Genomic DNA, 21,418 nt, shown 5'->3' with positions numbered 1-21,418 from the left:
GATTCTTTGAAGGCACTGTCTGTGTTTAAAGTCTAGGGCTTTCCTTAGTGATGGAATTTCTGAAGAGCAAGGGGCTGTCCAATGTTCTCAGCATTTTCACAGTAGTACACAGAGTACTACTTTTCAAGGCACCCCTCCCTCCCCCAATTAGTATTCAATTCTCAACAACTTTCTGTCATCATCCTCAAATATCAACAAACTCCCGCAGGCACTACATTGTTGGACAGTCCCCATTATTTGGCACACAGATGCTTTTATGAAAACGTTCATTTTTAAAAATAAAAAGGTTCAATATGAAAAACACTGTTTAGAGACATTATTGAAAAAGAAATGTTTTTGTCATCAATGATGATCTCGTGCACGTCCACAGTACTGGGATAAAATTATGTGGATAAAAATGGACACTGCATCGGGAACGATGCACCATGATGTCAAAGGTTATTTAATACAGGTACTGTACTGCTGGCCTATTGCGCTGTTTGTTCGCGCTCATAGCTAGGCTGGGCTTCACAAACGTTTTCAGACCAGCCAACCTCTGAAATCACAAAACTGTTTACTGAAAATCCAAAAGTTGTATTTTTTTAATTGAAAAAAATCACATTTTTCAAAAAATTTGCATATTCCTCCATGATCGGTTTGACCAACTCTGGATTGGGTCAATGCTTCTTCAAGCATAAAAATAATCACATAAAAAATCCATTATCAAGGTTTGTGGAGAGAGTTGTACCTTTTCCCACCTGATTCGACCACATTTTCAAAATTTGAATTCTTTGTTACAAAGAATGCACATCACAGAATGCACATCCAGGCTTTTGGATTTTTTTATTTGAGTCACCTGCCTGTCTACAGTGTATTCCATCCACTTTCATTTCCTCGGATTTGTAAGATGAGGATCGGTCTTGTCAAAGTTTGAATCCAAGTCAGAGCTTCTTTGGACAACTTATACACTTGTGTTGTACCGACATTTTGCTCAGTTTATATCCAAACATTATTTGAAATCTCATACAAAACGATGCACGTACAGCATGTGAAACTGTGATAATGCATGACTATACAACTTTGCCCTGCACTGTCATGAATCAAAGCCCTCTATCAGAGAAAAGGAAAGTTTACAGACCTTACTTCAAGCTGCAAATTTATGGTGAAATGAATGCTACCACGCATTATAGTGGAGATTGTTAGTCACTACTTCCCCTGACGTAGGCAGGGCTGAAAGGAGTCCCACTGACAATTTGGATTTTGATATTTCAAAAGTAGCCAATCACAGCACAACGATCGTATGGTTCCAGGATAGTATTACACATGAGGCCTGTGCACTGATACATTGTTCGCATGTACACATCATATCAATGCTGTGTGTACCGGGCCAGGCCGCGCCATGGCTGGTAGGCCTACAGAACATGGAAAGTACATGTACATATCATGCACGATGCATGGGAATCTTGCGGATTTACCCTCCATCGGTACCAGCTGATGATTACATGTAATGCTTGTTTTTTTTTCCTTGATTTTTCACAGTTTACATATAAATGAGAATACTACTGAAAAATCAACAATACAAAACCCCAAATGTCGTACATGGCCTACGACCCACAACCCCCTTCGTCTGCTTTGTGCGACTGTGAAAATATTAAAACCTTTGGACGGCCCCCAAACCCTCCTTGCAAGCTTGCCTCTTACCTGCAGAAACTGAAATTTCTGCCAGTTCAGAATTGATATCTTATGGGAAGACAGAGTGAAGCACTAACCACTCAACCCAGGATAAATAAGTTACATGGGTCACTCTATAAATTCGGGGTCGGCAACATTTTTGTGTCCTTGTTACACCTGATCTGTGTAATTTTACACGGATTTTGATTTCAAACTATTCTTATTTGTTTGGCAGGTAATCTGCATTCATCCATCACTCTTAGAAATTAGAGAAAGTGTTCTGAACTTACAAAATCACAAATCGGATGTGACAGGTACACGAAAAAAATAGGACTCCTAATTTATGGAATGCCCCCCATGCACATGACGACACTTCAAGGCTGTCATTATCAGATTCTCACATAGCTTTTACCTGTTGTATGTTGGACTGCAATTCAACCAGATGTTTTGTTAAATCCAGCTTTTGTTGCTGTAGATCTTCAAGTTCGTCCAGATCAGATGTTCCGTCCACACTAGCCGTTTCCTCTCGATGTGACAACTCTCTCAGCTTCTCAAGGGCTTCTGCCTTTGCCCTACGCTCTTCCTCAAGCTCCCTGGAACTCTGTCATGTAAACAAACTCGGAACATGTAAACAATGCTTGCTGGTTCAAATTTGTGGCCTTGATTCAATCAAATTAATTTTCTTCTGTTGATATGTTTCATAAATATCTCCAGCACATGCATGATACAAAAGGGCAGATAATGTTCCCTAATTAACATATTCCAACAGAGGAAAAGTGACATAAACAAATTTTATATACTTGAATACCATTTGTACAGTCTATTTTATAAGGAAATTTAATTTCCATATTCTTATTGAATCAAAAATTGCAGATTAGACAAATTTGGTTAGCATAACTCCAACAGATATGAGTTCTATACGAAAAGCTGAAGCGCTCATGTATTACTGGAACACCAAAGGGGTACACTCACTTTCAAAGACCATTTGCAAAAGGAAAAAACACAGTTGCTTATTTGCATTCACCACCTGACTAAATCCCTGTCATCTGTTTGGGGAACTGCAGATCATGTGACATGAATTATTTGGGCCACTTGCCCTCTGCAACAACAGTCCAGTCAGATTCCATGACCGAGCTCATTTTTGTCACAATGAAAAATGCACACTTAGTGCTATGCACAGTTCAGTGCTGTAACACAGCTTTTTATTCAAAATGGCTGGTGGCTAATATAGCAATAAGCACAAAGTACCTGTTTGTCTTTTAAATGATGAAGACATTTCTGAACTCACAAATGATGCTGATACTGACAACATGAAGTATGTGGTCAAATGATCACAGCAACCTGCACGACACCCAGGTGTGTCTAATGAAGCATGAATTGATTTGGGTTGCCATTTTATGCCGGACTTAGACAGGAAAACTGTGACTTGTACAAAAAAGAGGATTTAATCATTTCAGTAAAGTGTAAATCTTTTATATTAATGCAATGGAAAGAAGTTTCATTCAGTGATAGATTGAATGTTCCATTTCACTTGCTTTTGCTTCATGGAATGGAACATTTTATCGGTCATCTCATGGAAGTGTTCTTATCTCTGCATTCATAAACATTCATTATTTGTATACTAATGATCATTAGTATACCCTTATAGGGTACCAGACCAAGATGGCTGACAGTTCCTCACTGACCTGCGACTGGAGCTGTATGTACTGCTGAGTGACATCCTTGAGTCTCAGACTGAGCCTATCTGCTTGTGAGCAGTGCTCACTGGCAGCCATGTTGGCCTCTTCTACCTCTCGCTCAAATTCCATTTGCCTGTCTTTGAACTTCTACAGAATTTGGAATAAATATTGATGCTAGAGTGATTAATAGCAAGACAAGTCAAGCAAATCTGACCAACCACCTATAAATACAATCACAAAATGAATTTCAAAAGTCACAGAAGCCTTGTAAATGTATCAAATTTTCTGAGTACTTTAATGAAGGCATATGAGTTGTTAAAAATCCAGCTTCCTGACTTCTCCAAACTGGTGACAACATTGAGTGAATAGTCTGGTGCTAACCTGCTTGGCATGATGTAGTCTGTCTCTGGTCTCATCAAGCTCTGACATGATCTCAGACAAACGTTTCTCCAAGGACTCTTTATCCTATAATGTTCACAAAGAAAAATATGACACATTCAAGCAAAATGGCCCTTTTATCAACCTGGACCAATTCATAGCTTTTGCAATTGAAAAGATTGCAATGCCAACTTCAATGATGTGGGAAACTCCATGTTGATATCACCACTGGTTCAAAAGTTATGGAAATCAAAACACTTAACGTTTATTGTACTTTTGTTTGGGATGTTTTCAAAATAAATTGTCTGAGAATTGTCTAATTTTGTTGATTGCATCACGAACAGAAATACATGGATGGGGAAGCAAGTGGCATGCTTTTTATGCATCCCGGCGAATGCAACCAAAATTCTTTTTACCATATTGAACTGATTCAAGATTGAACCCCCTTTTGACTTGAGTTAAAAGTTGTTCTTTGAGTTCTTTGCAAAACCTACCTTTCTGAGAGAATTTATCTCAGTATGTGAGAAGTTGAGAGCTTCGGCAAGCTTGGTCTTCTCCTCCAGCCGCTCTTTTATATCACTCTCTGACAAAAAATGAAAGTGTCAAAAGGAAGATTATTCGATTATCGAGAAACACTCTGTTACAACCCTTCTCAAAGTTTGCTGACAAACACAATCTGAAACAGCCATGGTACATATAAACCATTAATTAGGCCTAAGGCAATCTCAGCCCTAAAGGTCTGACTTTGGAGAGAACAGCAGAGTTTGTGGGATGGGCTCAATATTTCAGAAATATCTACACATCAGACATCATTACAGCTTCTGTTTTACAGAATATCAACTACTAACTTAGTTGAACAGGTGTCTTTTCTGGTCTTTAATCTGTCAGCATCTGCTTCTGCCCAATCTCAGTACAACTGTTAACAGAATCAACCTTGTTGACTGTTGCTACGGGTGCTGCTCTGTCTATGGCTTTTATGTCAAGTTCCATCTCCATGATGAACTTTGCCACAGCCTGTCTTTGCACTGTGTCTCAATTTACTTGGCTACGGCTGCTGATTACACTCATGAAGCCATTAACCAACAACTTCCATTAATGTGCTAGGTGAAGCCATAGCCAAGAAATTTGGATATGACCTTTCTTCCTCCAAGTTGTTGCAGTGGGAGGGTCGAGGCACCAGTCACAGGATGTACTATTATTACTGTGTACTATTATTTTCTGTGACATTGAAATGTCTCCCTAATGACCGATGTCTCCCTAATGTTGAAAACATTACCACAAGATTTCTCCAAAGGGACCTATTTGGAAATATTATCATTACTATTAATCATTTCTGGTAATGACACCCCGGATTCCTCAAAAGTGCCTTTGCCACTGTAGCTTACAAGCCTGAAGCAACCCGTATAGAGGAGACAATAAGAAGCAGTTACAGTTTTAGAGGTGGGAGGAAAACCCCAGAATCAGGTAGGGACTGAAAACCCAATCTACTATTTCTCCTCTTTAACATATGTCTCAGCCTCGTGAGTTGCAGCAAGGATCTACAACCTAACAACAACCATATAACATGATAATTGAGCCTGTTGGAAGCATGGGTCACTCTCACTGATCCAAGTGACGTGATGTACATCTGCCATTGTGACAGACGTACATTGTCACCACGCCCAGCATTTAGTTGGTAGGTAAGCTTTCGAAGGCTTCTAAATGGCAGAAGAATGAAAACAAATGGCACTAGCACCCAATGATGGATTGGTGCAATGAGGACAGCTATACATGGCACAAGTGGGACCCGTTATGACACTTGATGAGGTAATTCACACTTCTTTAACGTGATAATATGCCCCAAAGTCTCAGTTAACCCCTTCACAATGGGATTATTTTGACCATGACTGCTGGGCTGTGGTATGCCCTGAATGGAGGGCTTTGTCCAGCAGCAGGCCCCATTGAACCAGCAGCTGCATGGTGAATAGACTGTATGCGTGGTACACACTTGACTCATACTGCAATGTTGGCTGATCTCCGGGAAAACAGTGTGGTCCCACAGTACTTTGGGTACTTTGATGCTTTGTTTTTATACCTACCAAGCTGTGTGATGTGTGCTTGCTGTTCGTTGACAGTCCTTCTATTCTGTTGTTGCTGCTCAGTCTGTGTTTGCACCTCCATCAACCGTCGCCTTGCTTCCTCCAATTCTTGCCTCTTTGTGGTGATATCAGAGCGAAGATGCTCAGCTTCAACAGTCAATCCACCAATCAGCTGTGAAAAGTCAAATGTGTTGTTCAAACCACCAAAATTCATCACTTTACATCCTTTCTGTTATAACTGAAAGAACCTTTTGCCAGTGTTGCATTTGAGACCATCACAAGTCATTCGGTCTTAAGCTAATTCACAAGCTATTTAAATGAGCTGTGACAAAGACATTCTATTGTCATTGTTCACCCTGTTACTTAGGACTGGCCTTGTGAAGGGACTTATAACTGGACGTATGACGGGACTTGTGAAAGGACTAGTGAGGGGACTCGTGAAAGGGCTTGTGACGGACTTGGAGACAACACTCATCTCCATGGATGGCACAGTATTTGCTCGTGTGAGGTGAGAACTTTTAATATCTCTTCTCAAGACAATCAACCCTGAGATTTTGAAACCTTTCAGACCAGTCTGACTATGAATATGCCTCCAAGTTATCACAGAATCTCTGACAAGCCTTTGTTCACAACAACCTCAATGTGTCAGTTAACTTACTCTACAGCTAGTGCATTGTCTGGACAAATAAACACATGAAAATCCTACACTCCAACAGACACTGGTTGGAATTGTTCATTCTATCCAGCACTAAATATACATGAGCCTGCAGACACAAGCCTTTTACCCCACAAAAGGAAAGTTATTGCTACGTAAAGGCATCCATCTCTTGTTCATGCAGGGGGCAGATACCTTATGCACAATGCCAGAATACATTTTCACTGAGGCATTGACCACTTGTGGACAATAATATTGCACAAGGAACTTGTCCAAGGCATGGTGACATTTCCAGCCCCAAATACATCCAGTTTAAAATGACAAGATACCCAACCACAGTCCTTGGACTTTGCTAATGCTGACCCTTGGTGGTCATCTGTCTGAGAGTTGTGGGACATTTTTGGCCGAATCATCACACTCCAAGATGATGTCATGGACTGATACTTACTACACCACGTGTGGCACATGTCTGCCTGAGGTCTGCACACAAACTCAGCCCACTCAGACTAATTCCAGTCAATGTGTATGGCCAAGTACTACGGACATCACTCAAGTGTAGGAATGATTATATCCATCATCTTGCATAGAGAACTGCAATGATGTGTTATATAAACATCCCCCCATGCAACTGACAAAGACGATCTCCGTGTATTAAAAACATTATGCAGAGTTGAGCGGTTGAATGAACAGCAACTGTAACATAACAGAGAAACAACAGGATGACTGTGCTAGCAACCACTATTGGAAATCAATCTTACTCTTGATAATCTGTTCTCCTCTTGTTCCACATCAGCTTGCACTCTCTCCACGTGATGCTGGCCACTCTCAACCTCTTGGTGGCGCTCAACCACTGCTCTCTTCAACCGCTGCAGGGCTTCCTGCTTTGTCTTATGCTCGTCTGCGAGTTGGAGCAGAGTCTGCTGGGTTTTCTCGACGGAGGAATGTAACCGGGCTAAATCAGCTCTGGCCTCAGATTTCTGACGTTCATGTTCTTGGAGTTCCTGTCATGTCCAAGGTACAGAAAAAGACAAATCTATTTTTTGCTCTATTTATTCTTGAGAGAATTGCAACAGGGTCTTTGGAAACAGCTCTGAAGACAGGAATGTAGATGGCAAGGTGAAGGAAATCAGAAATGATGAAATAAATAACTAATATTTCTATAGTACTTTATGTATGATGCCTCGTGAGATCTCTGCACCTTTATTTGAAATTTAATCTTATGTAGAAAGCTGGTTCCCCAGAGACTTTGGGAAAGGTTTCTGTGCATGGAACCCAATCCAGGCTATTTTTATCCTTTGGACGTTATGCAAATAATGAATATTTATGAGTGCTACACTAAGAGCATTTTCATTGGAAGACAGACTGAGTGTGAAATGTGCACAACTGTTTTCACACAATACCCGAATATTGTCTCTGTGTACAAATGGATGTGTTCCATTCTCAGTCTGGCATAAAATTAGAAAAGAATCTTGTCAAGTTCCAAATCAATATATTCTTTGACATATGCGCCAAGATCTCTTACAAATTGCTCAAAGTTTGAGAGTATATTGAAGTTTTTTTCTTTAAATCAGAAGCACCAGCATTATTTCAGAATTCACCAATATTTTCTCCTGTTAACACAAGAACCAGAGCTTTGTGTTTATTGTAGCAGTCTGCCATTTCCTGTGAAGAACTGTGTGACAGTGCTTGGCCCAGGCGTAGTCTTCACCTCTCAGCCCTTGGTTTCTGGGTAAAATCTTAACCTTTTGAGTACATCATTATGGCTGTATAGAGCATTTTCTAAAGCCATCATTTGTAGCTTTTGTACTTTCAAAAAACCTGTCAAGTGTACCTGGTACATGCACGTGGTAACAGTAGCTTGCAGCTCCAAATAAAAGAGGCACTCGCTAATTCATTGATATGGAACCGGCAGGTAGTAAGAGATAGTGAACTGCATCAGGGTTTGAGTATTTATGCTGAATTGTTGGATGTTTTGATAATCTTTATGCCTTGGTAATGAGTAGATTTGACAATAAAAGATAAAGCAGAATACTGTAAACCCATGGTCCTCCCCTCCCGAGACATCTTACAAAGGCCCACACTGCATGTCAATACGCTCATGATGTCACAACCTATACAAAGTACCAAGACAAAGCAATTCCCTGCTTTGTACAATCAGATGGTACCTGTGGTCAATGACTCTACTTGCATAGTTACCTGCTGTATATGACTCTACTTGCATAGTTACCTGCTGTATATGACTCTACTTGCATAGTTACCTGCTGTATATGATGCTTTTCATCTTGAACTTTCTGGAGTTCCTCTCTTGCTAACCTCAATTCCTTGCCAGTCTCTGATTAAGTAAATAAATTACTTAGGTTTACCAGATCTAAAAAGGTTATGGTTAGTTGCATCTTTGGCTTAAGCTGTTCTGATCAATGGTAAGTATATTTACATTGGTGATGTAAAAGATGTTCGTTGGCAAATAGTCCGGCCCTTTTCCAATTTGTGTGTCATTTTGAACTTACACATATTAGCTTTAAACATTATGCAAACAAAAAGATGACAGTTTGCTGTCCACTGTAGTCAAAAATCTCGCATTTATTACAATGGTTCACTTATTCAAATGGCACACATTGTTTCTTTGACCTTATCAGTCGGCAAACTATCATAAGCCAGTAATCTCGTATGATACAAAGTTTTCACAAATCCATAAGAAAATCTTGATACGGCAACTGTCTGTGTTTCTTGGCTCAAAACATTCCGCCAAAAGTTATCCGTTACTTTCATGACTAAATTCTGAACTGATAACAAATAACTGGTGATTATATCACATTACTAAGTTCAGCTGACCTTTGACTTGTTGTTTATAGGATTGGAACTGGTTGGTGAGTAGCTCCCTCTTGCTGTTAACCCTGTCCAGCTTCTCTTGTCCAGTGGTCAAATCCTGCAGTATGTCTTCTAGTTTGGCTTCCTCGGTTTTCCTGGAAGCAAGCAGATCCATGTGCTGCCTGTGGGTGTGGAAATATGTTTGGAATAATAATCCTTGAAACTTGGTACAGCTTTGAACTTTGCAGACATGCAGAGATGTCAGTTTAGTCCCACTGTAGCTATATTTGGTCACATCTGAAATGGACAAATCCAGTGATGTTTCACTGGACATTACCCTGACAGCCCCCCCTCAGTGATCCTCAGAAGATTCTATTTCGTCCAGCTTTGCCTCAGTGAAACACATTCATGGATCACCTCCGGAGATGAGTTTTACTAAATCACTCAAAGCAGTCAATATTTGTATAGTCTGGTTCCCTCTTTATCTTTGGCACTGTGAACAGTGCATTTGTACTGTTCTCCTTCATTTGGTGAAAGAAGATAGAAAAGGAAATATGTTTTCAGAACGAAAACCCCTGCAAATTAGCTTGGGTAAAGCCTATGCAATTGGATGGTGAAAGAAAAATAAACTCCACATGGTCAGTGGTATGATTCAAACACAATCCATAGGCTGAACTTGGACACACGATTTTCATAATGCAGAAAGCACTCAGGATTCAAAGGCAATAGCCATCTTGTTAGGGAACAAAGTTTTGGAATAAAGTATGACAGGGTCTACATCCCGACGTGGTTTTTATGCGAATAAGAGTAATATGCATTTTAATCACTTGGTCATATGATCATTAAATATTGTATTCAAGACAGAGGCACAGCACTGTGATTTCAATCAGACTGACCTTGTAAGCTGAGCCACCTTGCTATCCCACTGTCTACACTGTTCCTCTAAGCCTTCTTCCTCTCTATGCAGGGTGACTGCCCTAGCCTCCATGGCTGATAGCTCCGTGGTCAGACGTTCCTTCTCTGATCGCTGTAGGCTCAGCTGCTTGCTGGTTCGCTCCAACTCTGCTCGCTTCTCCTGGCAAGACACCTGCAGCGTTTCCAACTCAGCCTTCTCCTAGAGATACAATAGTTACAATCCATAAACACCTTGGACAGGTTGACAATTGCTGTTGCTGAAAGCCTGCTATGTGGATGGTTTAAACTGCTAGTAAAACACTGTTAAGTGCTACTGCGTTCTGCACCATATTGTGCGATACGTGCAATGTATTCCAGTCTCCATATAAGGACAGGTCCATATAAGGAGAGGGTCCGGCATTACGTATGCAAGGCAGATACCACTGACATAACCAGAAGGGGTGTTTAACAAAACTTAATATAAAATGACAGATCAACCATCACTGGGGATTCGTCAGTTCTTAACTTTTTTGACAAAAAAGGGGTATTTATGAGTGTGCTGGAACACTTTTGAGGATAATGTTCATAAAACCAGCTTGGAGTGGGGTCTTCGATAAATAGAGTTGACTTCAGTTTGGGCTCTTAACCACTTGCTGCTGGGGTTGCCGGTACCGGAGACGTACTCTTTATACGCATGGCCGCGGTCTCAGAAATCGGACAAAGGGAACTGGGCCTTGTAACAAAAGACCGTACTCGTAACAAAAGACCAGGCTGCTGTGATTACCGACATTTTTTCACTCTCAATAGTGGAGATAATCCAGCCTTGTTTTGAAACAGTATACCACGGTTTGGGGCATTTAGTACGAGTGGATTACATGTACCAACTTCAAACTACCTTTAAAATTACTGCATGCTACGGTATCCTCTTAATAAGATAAGAGCCCACTTTGTGAGGATTTTTTTTTGAGGATTCCAACCACACACAGGGTTTGACTTTAATGCATGTGAACTGGAACACGCATACCGTGTCAGGAAAATCTACTCTTGTGAGCAGGCCACTACAGCCCCTCCCACAATGCCAAGGTTTCTCTCCATCTGAGGTGGCACCACGCTCACACCCACATTCTTCAGCTTGATGCGTACTGTACGTGCATTTGACACATTTTTTTTTATCACCTGTCTATGAGAGTTGTGTTACCAGTAATGACTTATAAGTCTGATTGTCAAATGACACTACACCTGCAAGGCAGCTAGCTGGGTTTTCTCTAAGTCTCCCATCTTGGCCTCGTGCTGCATCTTCAGTGCCTCCAGCTCTGTCTTCTCCAGCTGGATCATCTCCAGGGTGTGCTTTAGGTCAGCTCGGCTCTTATTGATGCTAGCCTGAACGTCTTGCAAGGTGCGGTTCTCCTTCTCGGCATCCAGGTGCTGCTGGGCAAGGGTTGAGCGCTGATCCTCGATCGTGGTCAATAGGTCATGTTTCTGGTGGTTCAGGTCATCCAGGATTACCCTGGTTTCCTGGAAATCAACAAGGTTGTACCTTGATGAGTGGAAATAGTTTCAGGCAAACTGAACAGAAACCAATCGAATCCAGCAGTAACTGGTAATGGAGCACTTGTCTGTATTTCATCCCTGATGGTTCAGGTCAGTGAGTGCTACTTTACCACTTACCACCAAGAGTCACATTATAACTGACCTTCACTTTCTGTTTCAATGATGTCAATTCATTCTCTGCATCTCGCAATGCAATGACCAGCTCCTTGCTGTTAGTGTCTAGGTCAGAAGTCAGGTCCTTCAGGTCAGCTTGCTTCCTGCCAATCTCTCGGTTAAGCTCAATCAATCTTTGGTTCTCCTCTTCCACCTGCACATACAGAAGTGAAGTAATTGATTGATGGGAACGCTGATTTGATTTCACCATCTGTACTGTTAAATCAGTGAAGCTGATACAGATGACAGAAGTTGACATTTTGTGACAATGATGATTTTGATGACATGATAACTGTGATGACAACCATGAAAATGACAGTAGTAGACGTGATGAGATTGATAATGGTGCTAATAATGATGGTAATGACAGTTATGACAAAACTGATTGCAATGATGATAACAAGACTGATTGCCACTGAAGATAACGAGTAGTTACAAAATGCATTAGGTATGTAACTCTGCCACGATGCCTTGTACCTGTTCTTCAAGTCTCTGCAGCTCTGCAGTCTTATCAGCTATGAGTTGGTTCTGCTGTCTTGCGTTGTCCTGCTGTTCTGTTGCTTTCTCTTCTACCATCAACAACTCTGCTTGAACCTTCTGCAGTCTGGACACAAAGGTACCCCCAAATGCCATATTTAATCAATAAAAGTGACCAGGATGTCCAATACTGGCCCATCGAGGCGTTCTCTTGCCAATAGCTAATAAATTTTAATTGGTGGCCAATCAAAACACTTCTTGTGTAGCTTAATGAATGGAAGTAAATCAACTCTTTGAGACAGATGGGCTGATTTTTAGTTCATAAATCGCAACACTTTGAGTGGAATATCGAAACCACTAGGCACTGTAAAATACATAGATGGCCACACCGTTTAGTTAACTTACATTAGTTCACAAGTGTAACCAAGTTCATCACAAGTCCATCACAAATCCATCAAATCACAATGTCTGATTAAAAGCAGCAGGGGACTGTGACTACTGTCAAAAGAATGTGTCAATCACAGTTCAACTGAATAGTTGGTGACATGACTTGAGGCTTAATGACTTATGACAGGCTTTTGATGGGCTTCACTGCTACACTGCTTGAGTGTAATGCTAGCAATAGGGAAAAAAGACTAACCACAAGATTATTCTAGAGTTCCACAGCAAAAGATACTGTATGAACTCATACAAGAAGTCTTCTCCAATTCCATTGGCAGTGAATGAGGATTAAAATACCTGTCTGTGGCCTGTTCAATTTTTCCCTCAAGTGATCGAAACATGCTATCCTTCTCATTAAGTATATCGTCCACCGCCCTCATCTTGTCTTCCTGACTCCGCCTCTCCTCTTCCATGTCCTTGACATCGTGCTGCATTTGGTCGAGGTGTTCCTGAGCTTGAACGAGGTCTTTGGCCACTTTGACCGATCGCTTCTCAATCTCTTCAGCATCTTCTTGAGCCTGCTTCAGTTTCTTGGCGCCTTCGTCATACTGCTCCAACGTGCTTCTTGCCTGTATGATTCCGTGCAAAATAAACTCAATCCATTATGGCAACTAGGGTTATATTAACAACAGAATACTCTCAACCTTTGAGCACATTGTAACAGTAGGAAGAGCCTCTATATAATTTTTGTTCTTCTTGTTTGGTCTGCTAAGCTCCCCAAACCAATTTGATGTTTTCATGCAAAAAAGTCCCCTTCGGAAGTAAAAGTAAGAAAACAAGAGTAAAATTGGAGTTTAGAATATCAACTAACCATTCTTTTTTAGCCTTTTCCTGTGGTAGTTTCTATTAAACATTAAACTGTTCGATACAGAGTCAATATTTAAAGATCAATTTGACGCATCTGTTTCACTCATAATTATACCGTGCCAGTGGGATAATGAATTTACTTCAAAGAAACTAGAAACCACAGTTCTGAGTTAACTGTGGGTCATGCAGCTCTGAATTATTCTGTGTAAGCAATACAACACTGTTACCCTGTGGATAACACAATATACAGAGGGAGACATGAACCTTGATTGAAAGCTGTATACACAGCATGGCCTGACTCCATCACAGGAGCTTGTGAACGTGTCTTATACAAGATGCTTTTACCAGTATCAGTGATACATGTGCAAAGCATTTAGGGCAAATCATTCTGAATTCCATTCTGTCTTGTTTTCAATAAGTTCTTACACATGTACAATGGGTGCACCCGGGTAGCTTCAAATCATTCTGTAGAACTAGGGAATTGATGCTGTATTGATTTGAAACGGCTCTCTAAGGTGACTTCATACCGTGACCATGGCATTTCACCATCACTTCTAACCTTATCCGTTGCATCCTTCAGGTCTGCCTGGCATTCCTGGAGCAGCCGATCAGCCACTCGCAACTCTGCTCTCCTCTTGGCTAGCGTCCTGCCCAGGCATGCAATCTCGTCCTCCAGGTAGTCTTGATCTATGGATGCCTCCAGCATCTCATAGTCTGCCTCCTCAGGTGTGATGGGCTCTTGACCCTCAAGGAAGTCCCTGGAATGAAACAAGCAACAACAGACACTTGGTCTTGGTTGTTTTTCATTACACTTGATATTTCAGAAGCCCAGTAAATCACTTCAAATCTCTATAATACATGGAAATCAGTCAAATTATCCAAGACATGCAATATAGCCAAACAGGGTGGCTGAACCAAGGACTGTTAAAACAATAAATGGTTTAGTCTCAGAGCACAATTCATAGAGCTTTGTAATGAGTTAATAAAGTGCATTATCCAGTAACAACAGAATAATTCAGGCCAGCCTTTTAGACAACCGTGCAGGACTGGGTAGTTAAATAAAAGGTATTGCCTCTAAGCAATTGGAAATTTCAAGGACTACTGAGCACACTTCATCGCTTGTCATAGGTGTTTCAGAATATAGCAAGTTGGTTGCATGTTGGGTTCTCAAAATTAGTTTTAAAAGAGATCCTAATTGAAGCAAGTCTTTCAAAGTGTTTTTCGGTCATTCCTAGATGAAGCATAAATGTCACGCATTATTAAAGCATCTTCAAAGTATTTGTTTGTTCTTTCTCCCAGCCTTATAATTTTTTTGTTATAATTATTAACATCCAAAGATAGAATGAATAGTTACATACTGCCGCCAAAACCTTCGGCTTTGAGTTATATTCTCTGAAACTCTTTTTTTCAGAAATCCCATCTTCATTAAGGATAATCTGCAATCAGAGCTGACGTTACCTCCTGCGACTTTTCCTGTCTATGTTGGTGTTGAGTTCTTGCAACTCTCTTGCTGCAGCATCTCTTTGGCGCCGTATGTCAATGTCGGCATTGTGTAGCGCCCTCAACGTTTCCCGCTGTCGCTGGATGGCAAGCGCAAGAGTTTCCAGCTCCTTGTTCCGATTCTGACAGATTAATCAATAATTGAGCTTCACTTAAACCTGATTGTTACACACTTGCTGTAACAAACACGTGCCATTTTCTTACAATGTACTGCGTGTCATGTCTTCATACATTTTACTCACGTATGCTTTAATTTTCTACATTTAACATATTTTGCAATTAATCACATATGTTTTTTCCTTGACTGATTAAATTAAGGCTGAACACCCAGTGAAGGGCCTGCTGTGGACTTGACTATAGCCTTAGAATCTGATTTGTTGAGAAAGCAAGTTCACTTCATTAAAGGAAATGCAGCATGCAGTTACGGATGTCCAAGATCTAACAAGAAGTCCTTCGATTCTCACCTCTAGAACGGATTTAAATTTGTCTGTTTCTGGATCTGTCCTTTTCCTCTGTAAACCATGAAAAAAAAAAGATCATTAACCCCTTCGCTACAGAGGACTGCCACTACCGCACCATTGTGTGAGGATTAGTGCATACCACACATACAGTCTATTCACCATGCAGCTGCTGGTTCAATGGGGCCTGCTGCTGGACAAACCCCTCCATTCAGGGCATACCACAACCCAGCAGTCGCGGTCAAAATAATCCAGCCATGAAGGGGTTAAAATCAAGTCAGAGCCAGTTACAATATGGAACAATCATACTGTAACGTGTAAGACATTTACTGACAGCAAAGCAAAGCTACTAACATAAACCCCTAACAATGTCTGTTTTTTCACCTTTGATTTTCTGCATTCTGCTAGGAGCTTTTTGAGACGTGCTATCTCATCCTCCTAACAGAGAAAAAAGAAAGAAATTACAATCAGAAATGAAAGCTGAAATTCTAGTGTAAGTGTTTAGAGCAAAAAGGTGGTATTTTGGTGTTCGTTTACATAGACAAGAAACGATGGAGTTCCACATGGTAAAACTATAGTATATATTATATATATGGTACAGAATGCATGGTTTTATGAGGGATTATTTACACTGCAAGCAGTGAAACTATACCGTACCACGAGGTGATAAACTGATGTATTCAGAAACCTGAGCAATATTTCAAGGATACCAGGTTGAGGCTGTGAGTGCTGGTCATTCAGTGGTCTTGTTAGATATGAAATCATGGACTGGTTGGCGTGGTTGATTGCTTTCTTGTACATGTACCTGGATTCTTCCTGGGGGCAATACTGTTATTGTGCAAAGTCATTCACATAATGATCTGCACAAGAAATGGGTTTCTGCCTTTTGTGTTTTCATTGCAGAAATATTTGAGAAAGAAGGCGAGAGTTGATGTCATGCTGCTTTCTATTTCATCAATGATGCCCTTGTTTATCTGGCATTTCCTGTGAAATTTTCCGACGTTTATTCTTCACAGAATAGAAAGCAATATGACATTAACTCTTGCCTTCTTTCTCAAATACTTCAATTGTACAATTTCCCAGACTTCAGACAGATGAATCCAACCACCATGGAAATGCTATCACTGCTCATATGCAGTGGTGGCCCCTGCCAATGGCGGAAAGCATTGTGATGACTATTGCATGGCGCCACTGTTCCTAGACAGTCATTCTATACAAAACCCAAAACAACAAATTTCCGCCATTAAAGACGGCCATCTGGAACATCCAGTGAAGTGTCATTGGGTTTGTCTATACATCTTCAGTTCTAATGTGTGCAGTCTCTTCAATGAAAAACCTTCTTCAATTTCTCAGAAATTGAACACTGTGGATGCACTCACTTATGACTCAGGCTTTAAATCCAAAGTGAGATCAGTAAATTTTGTGTGCCTGCCTTTATATCTGTAAGCCTAATGTTATCGTGTTTTTCACTTTCAAATTTTTCTTTTAAATAGTGACATTACTCCTACATTTGGAGGTCACGTCTGCCTGACATGGGTTGTTCGGAGTCCCTATATTGAACAGAATTTGAAATCAGAGTTTCTGAGGATAACTACTTACCATGTGATGATGTTCTGGTACATTACAGAACAAACCCCCTGGAGGTAAAATAATGGTTCTGCTTCTCTTGCTGCTTCCTGCTGGAACAGGAACAGCACTTTCGCATTCCTCTTCTGTCAATGTTTCTGCGGTTCCTTCACCAGGGGGGGCAGTTTCCTCTGAGTCACCACCCAAGTTTCTTGCTGTAGTTTGTTGCGCAGGGACAGCAGTACCCAGTATGAGTCCAGGTGTGGGACCCCCTGGCACAGCCCCAACAACTGTTGCGAGTGGGATCTGAGCCATGACTGGTTGACCGGTAGGGGGTGCCACTCCTGCAGTGGCAATCGGTGCTCCTTGAACATTAACATTTGCTCCTGATGTGGAATGACACAAGAGCAACTTCAAATGGGTCAACTAAAAATATCCAGAAAGATCCAGGAAGGCAATTTCAACAGAAATCCAGTGTATCTACCTCAGTGTAGTCAGATTTTGATACAAAAATGCAGCTTTGATTACATAACAAATGAAACAAAACCACGTCTCTATGCACTGATAAAAAAAGATATAACAATATTTCGGCAAACGTTCTACAATTCTCAGCAAGTTCGATCAGCGGCAATTTGTTAACCACTGGTTGAGTTTGCCTGGTGCCCGGTATGTATTTCAAGCATAGGTTACCAGTCCAAACTGGCCATTGGTTGACAATTGTTGCTGATTGAACTTAACCTGTGAATCGTATGCTTGACAAAGATCTTTGCAGTTTTAAAATCAGCCCAAAATTTAATTGCACCAACACAAAAATTGATTTGAACTGTTCAAAAACAAAATCAATGAGGTCAAATGAAAGCCCACCCTGTGATTCTGGCATGCCGGTGGTTTGTTGCTGGACTTGTCCAGTCCCAATTGTCTGGCTAACAGCTGGTGGAACAGCAAACTGCACTGTCCTAGGCCTACCATCCACGTAACCAGCCTGTTGTCCTTGTGTGCTGCCAACAGGGTATGCCATCGAAACGGGTGGCTGAACATTTCCATCGGAAGGCATCCCGGCAGGCACTGGTTGACCAGAGGATTGTGGGATTCCTCGACTTTGATCTGCTGGCTGGTTTGTGGGGAAGCCTGGTGCTGCCCTTACTGTTCCATGAGGGGTTACCTTGGGATAGCTCAACGGTGGTGGCTGAGGGCCCATGCCCTGTGGATTTGGAATAGCCGAAGGCAACCCTGGTCCATTTCTCAAGCCCTGGTTTGGCCGAGGTTGTCCGGATGTAGCTGAGTGCACGGCTACACCGTCTTGATATGAAGTTGAGTGTAAGTCGCTTCGTTGCTGAGGGACGGTTTGCTGGGTAGAAGTTGGTGGTGGGCGTGGCTGATTTGGAAGACTGGGCGGTGCTTGGGATGGCAAACGGTGGGCAGCTGCAGCAGTGGGCTGTAAAAAATCAGTCCTATGTATTAGACATTAACACACTTTTAAATTTTCCATTTTTAGTATTAGCACGTTAACAGTGATCACAATTTTTTTTTTTTTAAGTACAATTATAGCTTTAAACTCCTCTGCCCGAAACATTGCCTGAGTAAAAAATAAACATCTGGCATGGAATACAGAGGTTGCAGGAAAGTTTGAATACACTTGCAGTGCACTGACCGATTAAAAGTATGGGAGGTCAATTGGTGTGCTATCCGTGGATTGGATGACACCCAGTCCGCAGCAGAGTTGTTGACTGGTATTGCTGACTTGGACTTGAGTCAGATTCCAGTTGCCAGTTTTTTGACTTGAGGTTTGACTTGCAATTTGATTTGAACAAATTTGGCTTGCTAGCATACCAAGTTTTCTTGAAATAAATGCTGTACCAGATGAAATGCATGTGTGACTTTCCATGTACAAAAGCCAAAACTCTGTGATGCCAATATACTGATGTTATATCACTAGAAAGCCGACCATATCATGATGAACAAATTAAGCCTTTAGGTGAGACCAGTTTGGCAAAACATCATGCGTGTACTTCACATCATAAAAAAGTTTAAATCCCGTATCAGTAATGAGTTCTGATGAAAAATGACTTGGGGGTTGACTGATGATCTAACTCATAACTTGACTTGGGAAATTATGCCAAGCGACTTGACTTGACAAAAAAAATGGCTTTTAGTTACAATACTGGTCCACAGATGTGGAGGATGCATTGAACAATATGCCAACAGTGCAATTTACTTGCAGAAATCCTCCAGAAATGCAGCACATTTTTCCCCAAACCACGTCATTCTGCATTACCTGCATCGGTGGACTGTATATATATGCTGATGGACGGGATCCTGCTTGTTGCTGTGTAACAAATGCAGGTGGAATTCCATTCACAGGCCGATCACCAATTCCTGGGGCTGACATGAAGCTTCTTTGCTGCTGCAATGCATGTTTCAGTCTCTCAATTTCTCGAAGCAGATGCTCCAGATTAGAATCATTTGTGGTGGGTGGAATCCCTCCTATTAAACAAGTCAATTATTACCAAGTCAAGGAATAGAGAAAGTTGATGGAAAAGAACTCTAGCCAACAGGTCTTGGTACAATTGTTCCGAGGTAAGTCCATGAAAAGGTTCCCTTTTTGCCAAAGATGTAACGTCAGATTTACTGCGATTACACAATCATCACAAAGACTGGTCATGTAAACATTTTTGTGGGCATTCTGCAGCCAGATGCCCAACTTTAGAGCACAAAAATCCACTGAAGTCCATGGAAGTCTTCAAAGGTGAAACATCTGTCTTGTATGGGACTTACCATGTGCAACATCAAGGGCTTCCCTACAGACAAATACTTGGTGTCAAGACAGCACCATTTAGATTGATTTCTTGAGTAAAAAAAATTTGTGAGTGATGAGGAAAACACTCCAGCAGAATCCTTCCTTTGTATGTCAAACTTTTAAAGGTGACACCAAAGTACAGAAGTAACGATACTGACTGTACCACATGCTACGGCGTAGATATACACCACTGATTTTAGGGAGTGGACATTTTGCCAGCAAAAGTTCCAAAACAATATTCTGCTGGTGGCCTTGTTCTGATTGGTCCATATTTATGAACCATTGATAGCTTTTTAACTGGTCTGGTAATATTGTCGACAATAGTGGAGCTCTTCCTCAGAACATGGAGTCACTTGCAGCGGTGCCTGACTCACAATGTATTCTTACATTATAAACTTGACCATCGAGTTTCCTAATGTGGCGCATCACGATGCCAACATTTTGATTTGAAAATCTTCAAATTTCCTGACATGGACTTCTTAAGGCACTTCAACAAACAATTTGAGAATATTTCACATTGACATTTGAGAAGTTCTTCAAAGTCGATCAAGTCTCAAAAAAATCATTATTTTTCACTCATTTACCCAACTTCAAGTATGGAGAAAATTATTCCATTGTGTTTGGTCGCATTATTTGCACAAGAGAAAAACTTGGAAAATGGGGCCGAAATAAAATTTCATTGGATATTTGAAAGAGAAACAGGAACCTGAGATTTATGCACGGGAACACTGAAGCTCGATCAAACTCCACTTAGAGAGACAATAACTACGGCAAACATATTGCTCTAACTACTGGCAGAAAATACAAATGGGCCACGTTATGGGCCAGGCCACATTAAGGTATATGTACATCAACGGTGGTGATGTCACAAATATGGACAAATAGAACAAACTTCCAGCAGAATATCGTTTTGGAACTCTTGCCGGCTATGGCCAAATATCCACTGCCTTCGTTTGATGAAGAATCTATCATTCCTCAGCCATCTACCTGTCATGCCTGGTTGGGGCATAGTGAACCTGTTGAGTGCATCATGAAGCTTCAATATCTCAGCCCTCTGCTCCTCCAGAGTGTCGTACAAAGCACCAATCTCGTTTCGCTGATCCGCTAAAACATACAAAGAAAAAACCCAATGTATTCCCACAAAACCTACGAGTTCAGAATTTCTCGTAACAATGGATGGACCACTCCATTTTTTTGCAGTGCAGCTATGCCAAGCATTGGGATAAATCATTCATGACACACAATCTACCACTCGGATGATTGTTTTTAGTCAGTTGCTGTGTGTAATTCATCGACTTCTGCTCTATGCTGTATCTCAACCAGTCTGTTCAGAGAAAACTGGTTGGGTACAAATAAAAACAATTAGAAACTGACATTTTGGGAAGGAATTCCTATTTCAAGTGGCTTCTTATTTGTCCAACATCTGACAAACACCTGGTTTGGGGTGGAATGCACCAACTCTTGACATGAATGTCTTCAACAAACAGCAGATGATGGGGAAGATAAGTTGTCAAGTTTTCATCTTT

General features: G+C 41.1%; 1 protein-coding gene across 2 annotated transcripts in view; it reads right to left on the bottom strand.

Annotated features, from left to right (window-relative positions):
• The window catches only part of LOC110981577 (uncharacterized), a 50,861-nt gene that overhangs the window by 8,783 nt on the left and 20,660 nt on the right, over positions 1 to 21,418 (bottom strand). For both annotated transcript variants that reach the window (XM_087143053.1, XM_087143054.1), the window contains exons 21-41: positions 20,880 to 20,996; positions 19,371 to 19,579; positions 17,960 to 18,530; positions 17,129 to 17,481; positions 15,914 to 15,967; positions 15,536 to 15,583; positions 15,030 to 15,193; positions 14,131 to 14,329; positions 13,062 to 13,333; positions 12,324 to 12,450; positions 11,836 to 12,000; positions 11,382 to 11,657; positions 10,145 to 10,362; positions 9,273 to 9,430; positions 8,699 to 8,772; positions 7,199 to 7,441; positions 5,786 to 5,957; positions 4,202 to 4,290; positions 3,711 to 3,794; positions 3,336 to 3,476; positions 2,063 to 2,251 (exon numbers count right to left, since the gene is read on the bottom strand). In XM_087143053.1, the coding sequence (XP_086999179.1) occupies positions 2,063 to 2,251; positions 3,336 to 3,476; positions 3,711 to 3,794; positions 4,202 to 4,290; positions 5,786 to 5,957; positions 7,199 to 7,441; positions 8,699 to 8,772; positions 9,273 to 9,430; positions 10,145 to 10,362; positions 11,382 to 11,657; positions 11,836 to 12,000; positions 12,324 to 12,450; positions 13,062 to 13,333; positions 14,131 to 14,329; positions 15,030 to 15,193; positions 15,536 to 15,583; positions 15,914 to 15,967; positions 17,129 to 17,481; positions 17,960 to 18,530; positions 19,371 to 19,579; positions 20,880 to 20,996 (3,923 nt within the window). The remainder of the gene's footprint in view (positions 1 to 2,062; positions 2,252 to 3,335; positions 3,477 to 3,710; positions 3,795 to 4,201; positions 4,291 to 5,785; positions 5,958 to 7,198; positions 7,442 to 8,698; positions 8,773 to 9,272; positions 9,431 to 10,144; positions 10,363 to 11,381; positions 11,658 to 11,835; positions 12,001 to 12,323; positions 12,451 to 13,061; positions 13,334 to 14,130; positions 14,330 to 15,029; positions 15,194 to 15,535; positions 15,584 to 15,913; positions 15,968 to 17,128; positions 17,482 to 17,959; positions 18,531 to 19,370; positions 19,580 to 20,879; positions 20,997 to 21,418) is intronic.

This window comes from Acanthaster planci, linkage group LG11, assembly GCF_054643075.1.
Source record: "Acanthaster planci isolate LZ-2023a linkage group LG11, COTS_SCS, whole genome shotgun sequence".
NCBI lineage: Eukaryota > Metazoa > Echinodermata > Asteroidea > Valvatida > Acanthasteridae > Acanthaster > Acanthaster planci.
Note: the sequence above shows the minus strand (reverse complement) of the source record. Positions and strands in the feature narration are given on the sequence as shown.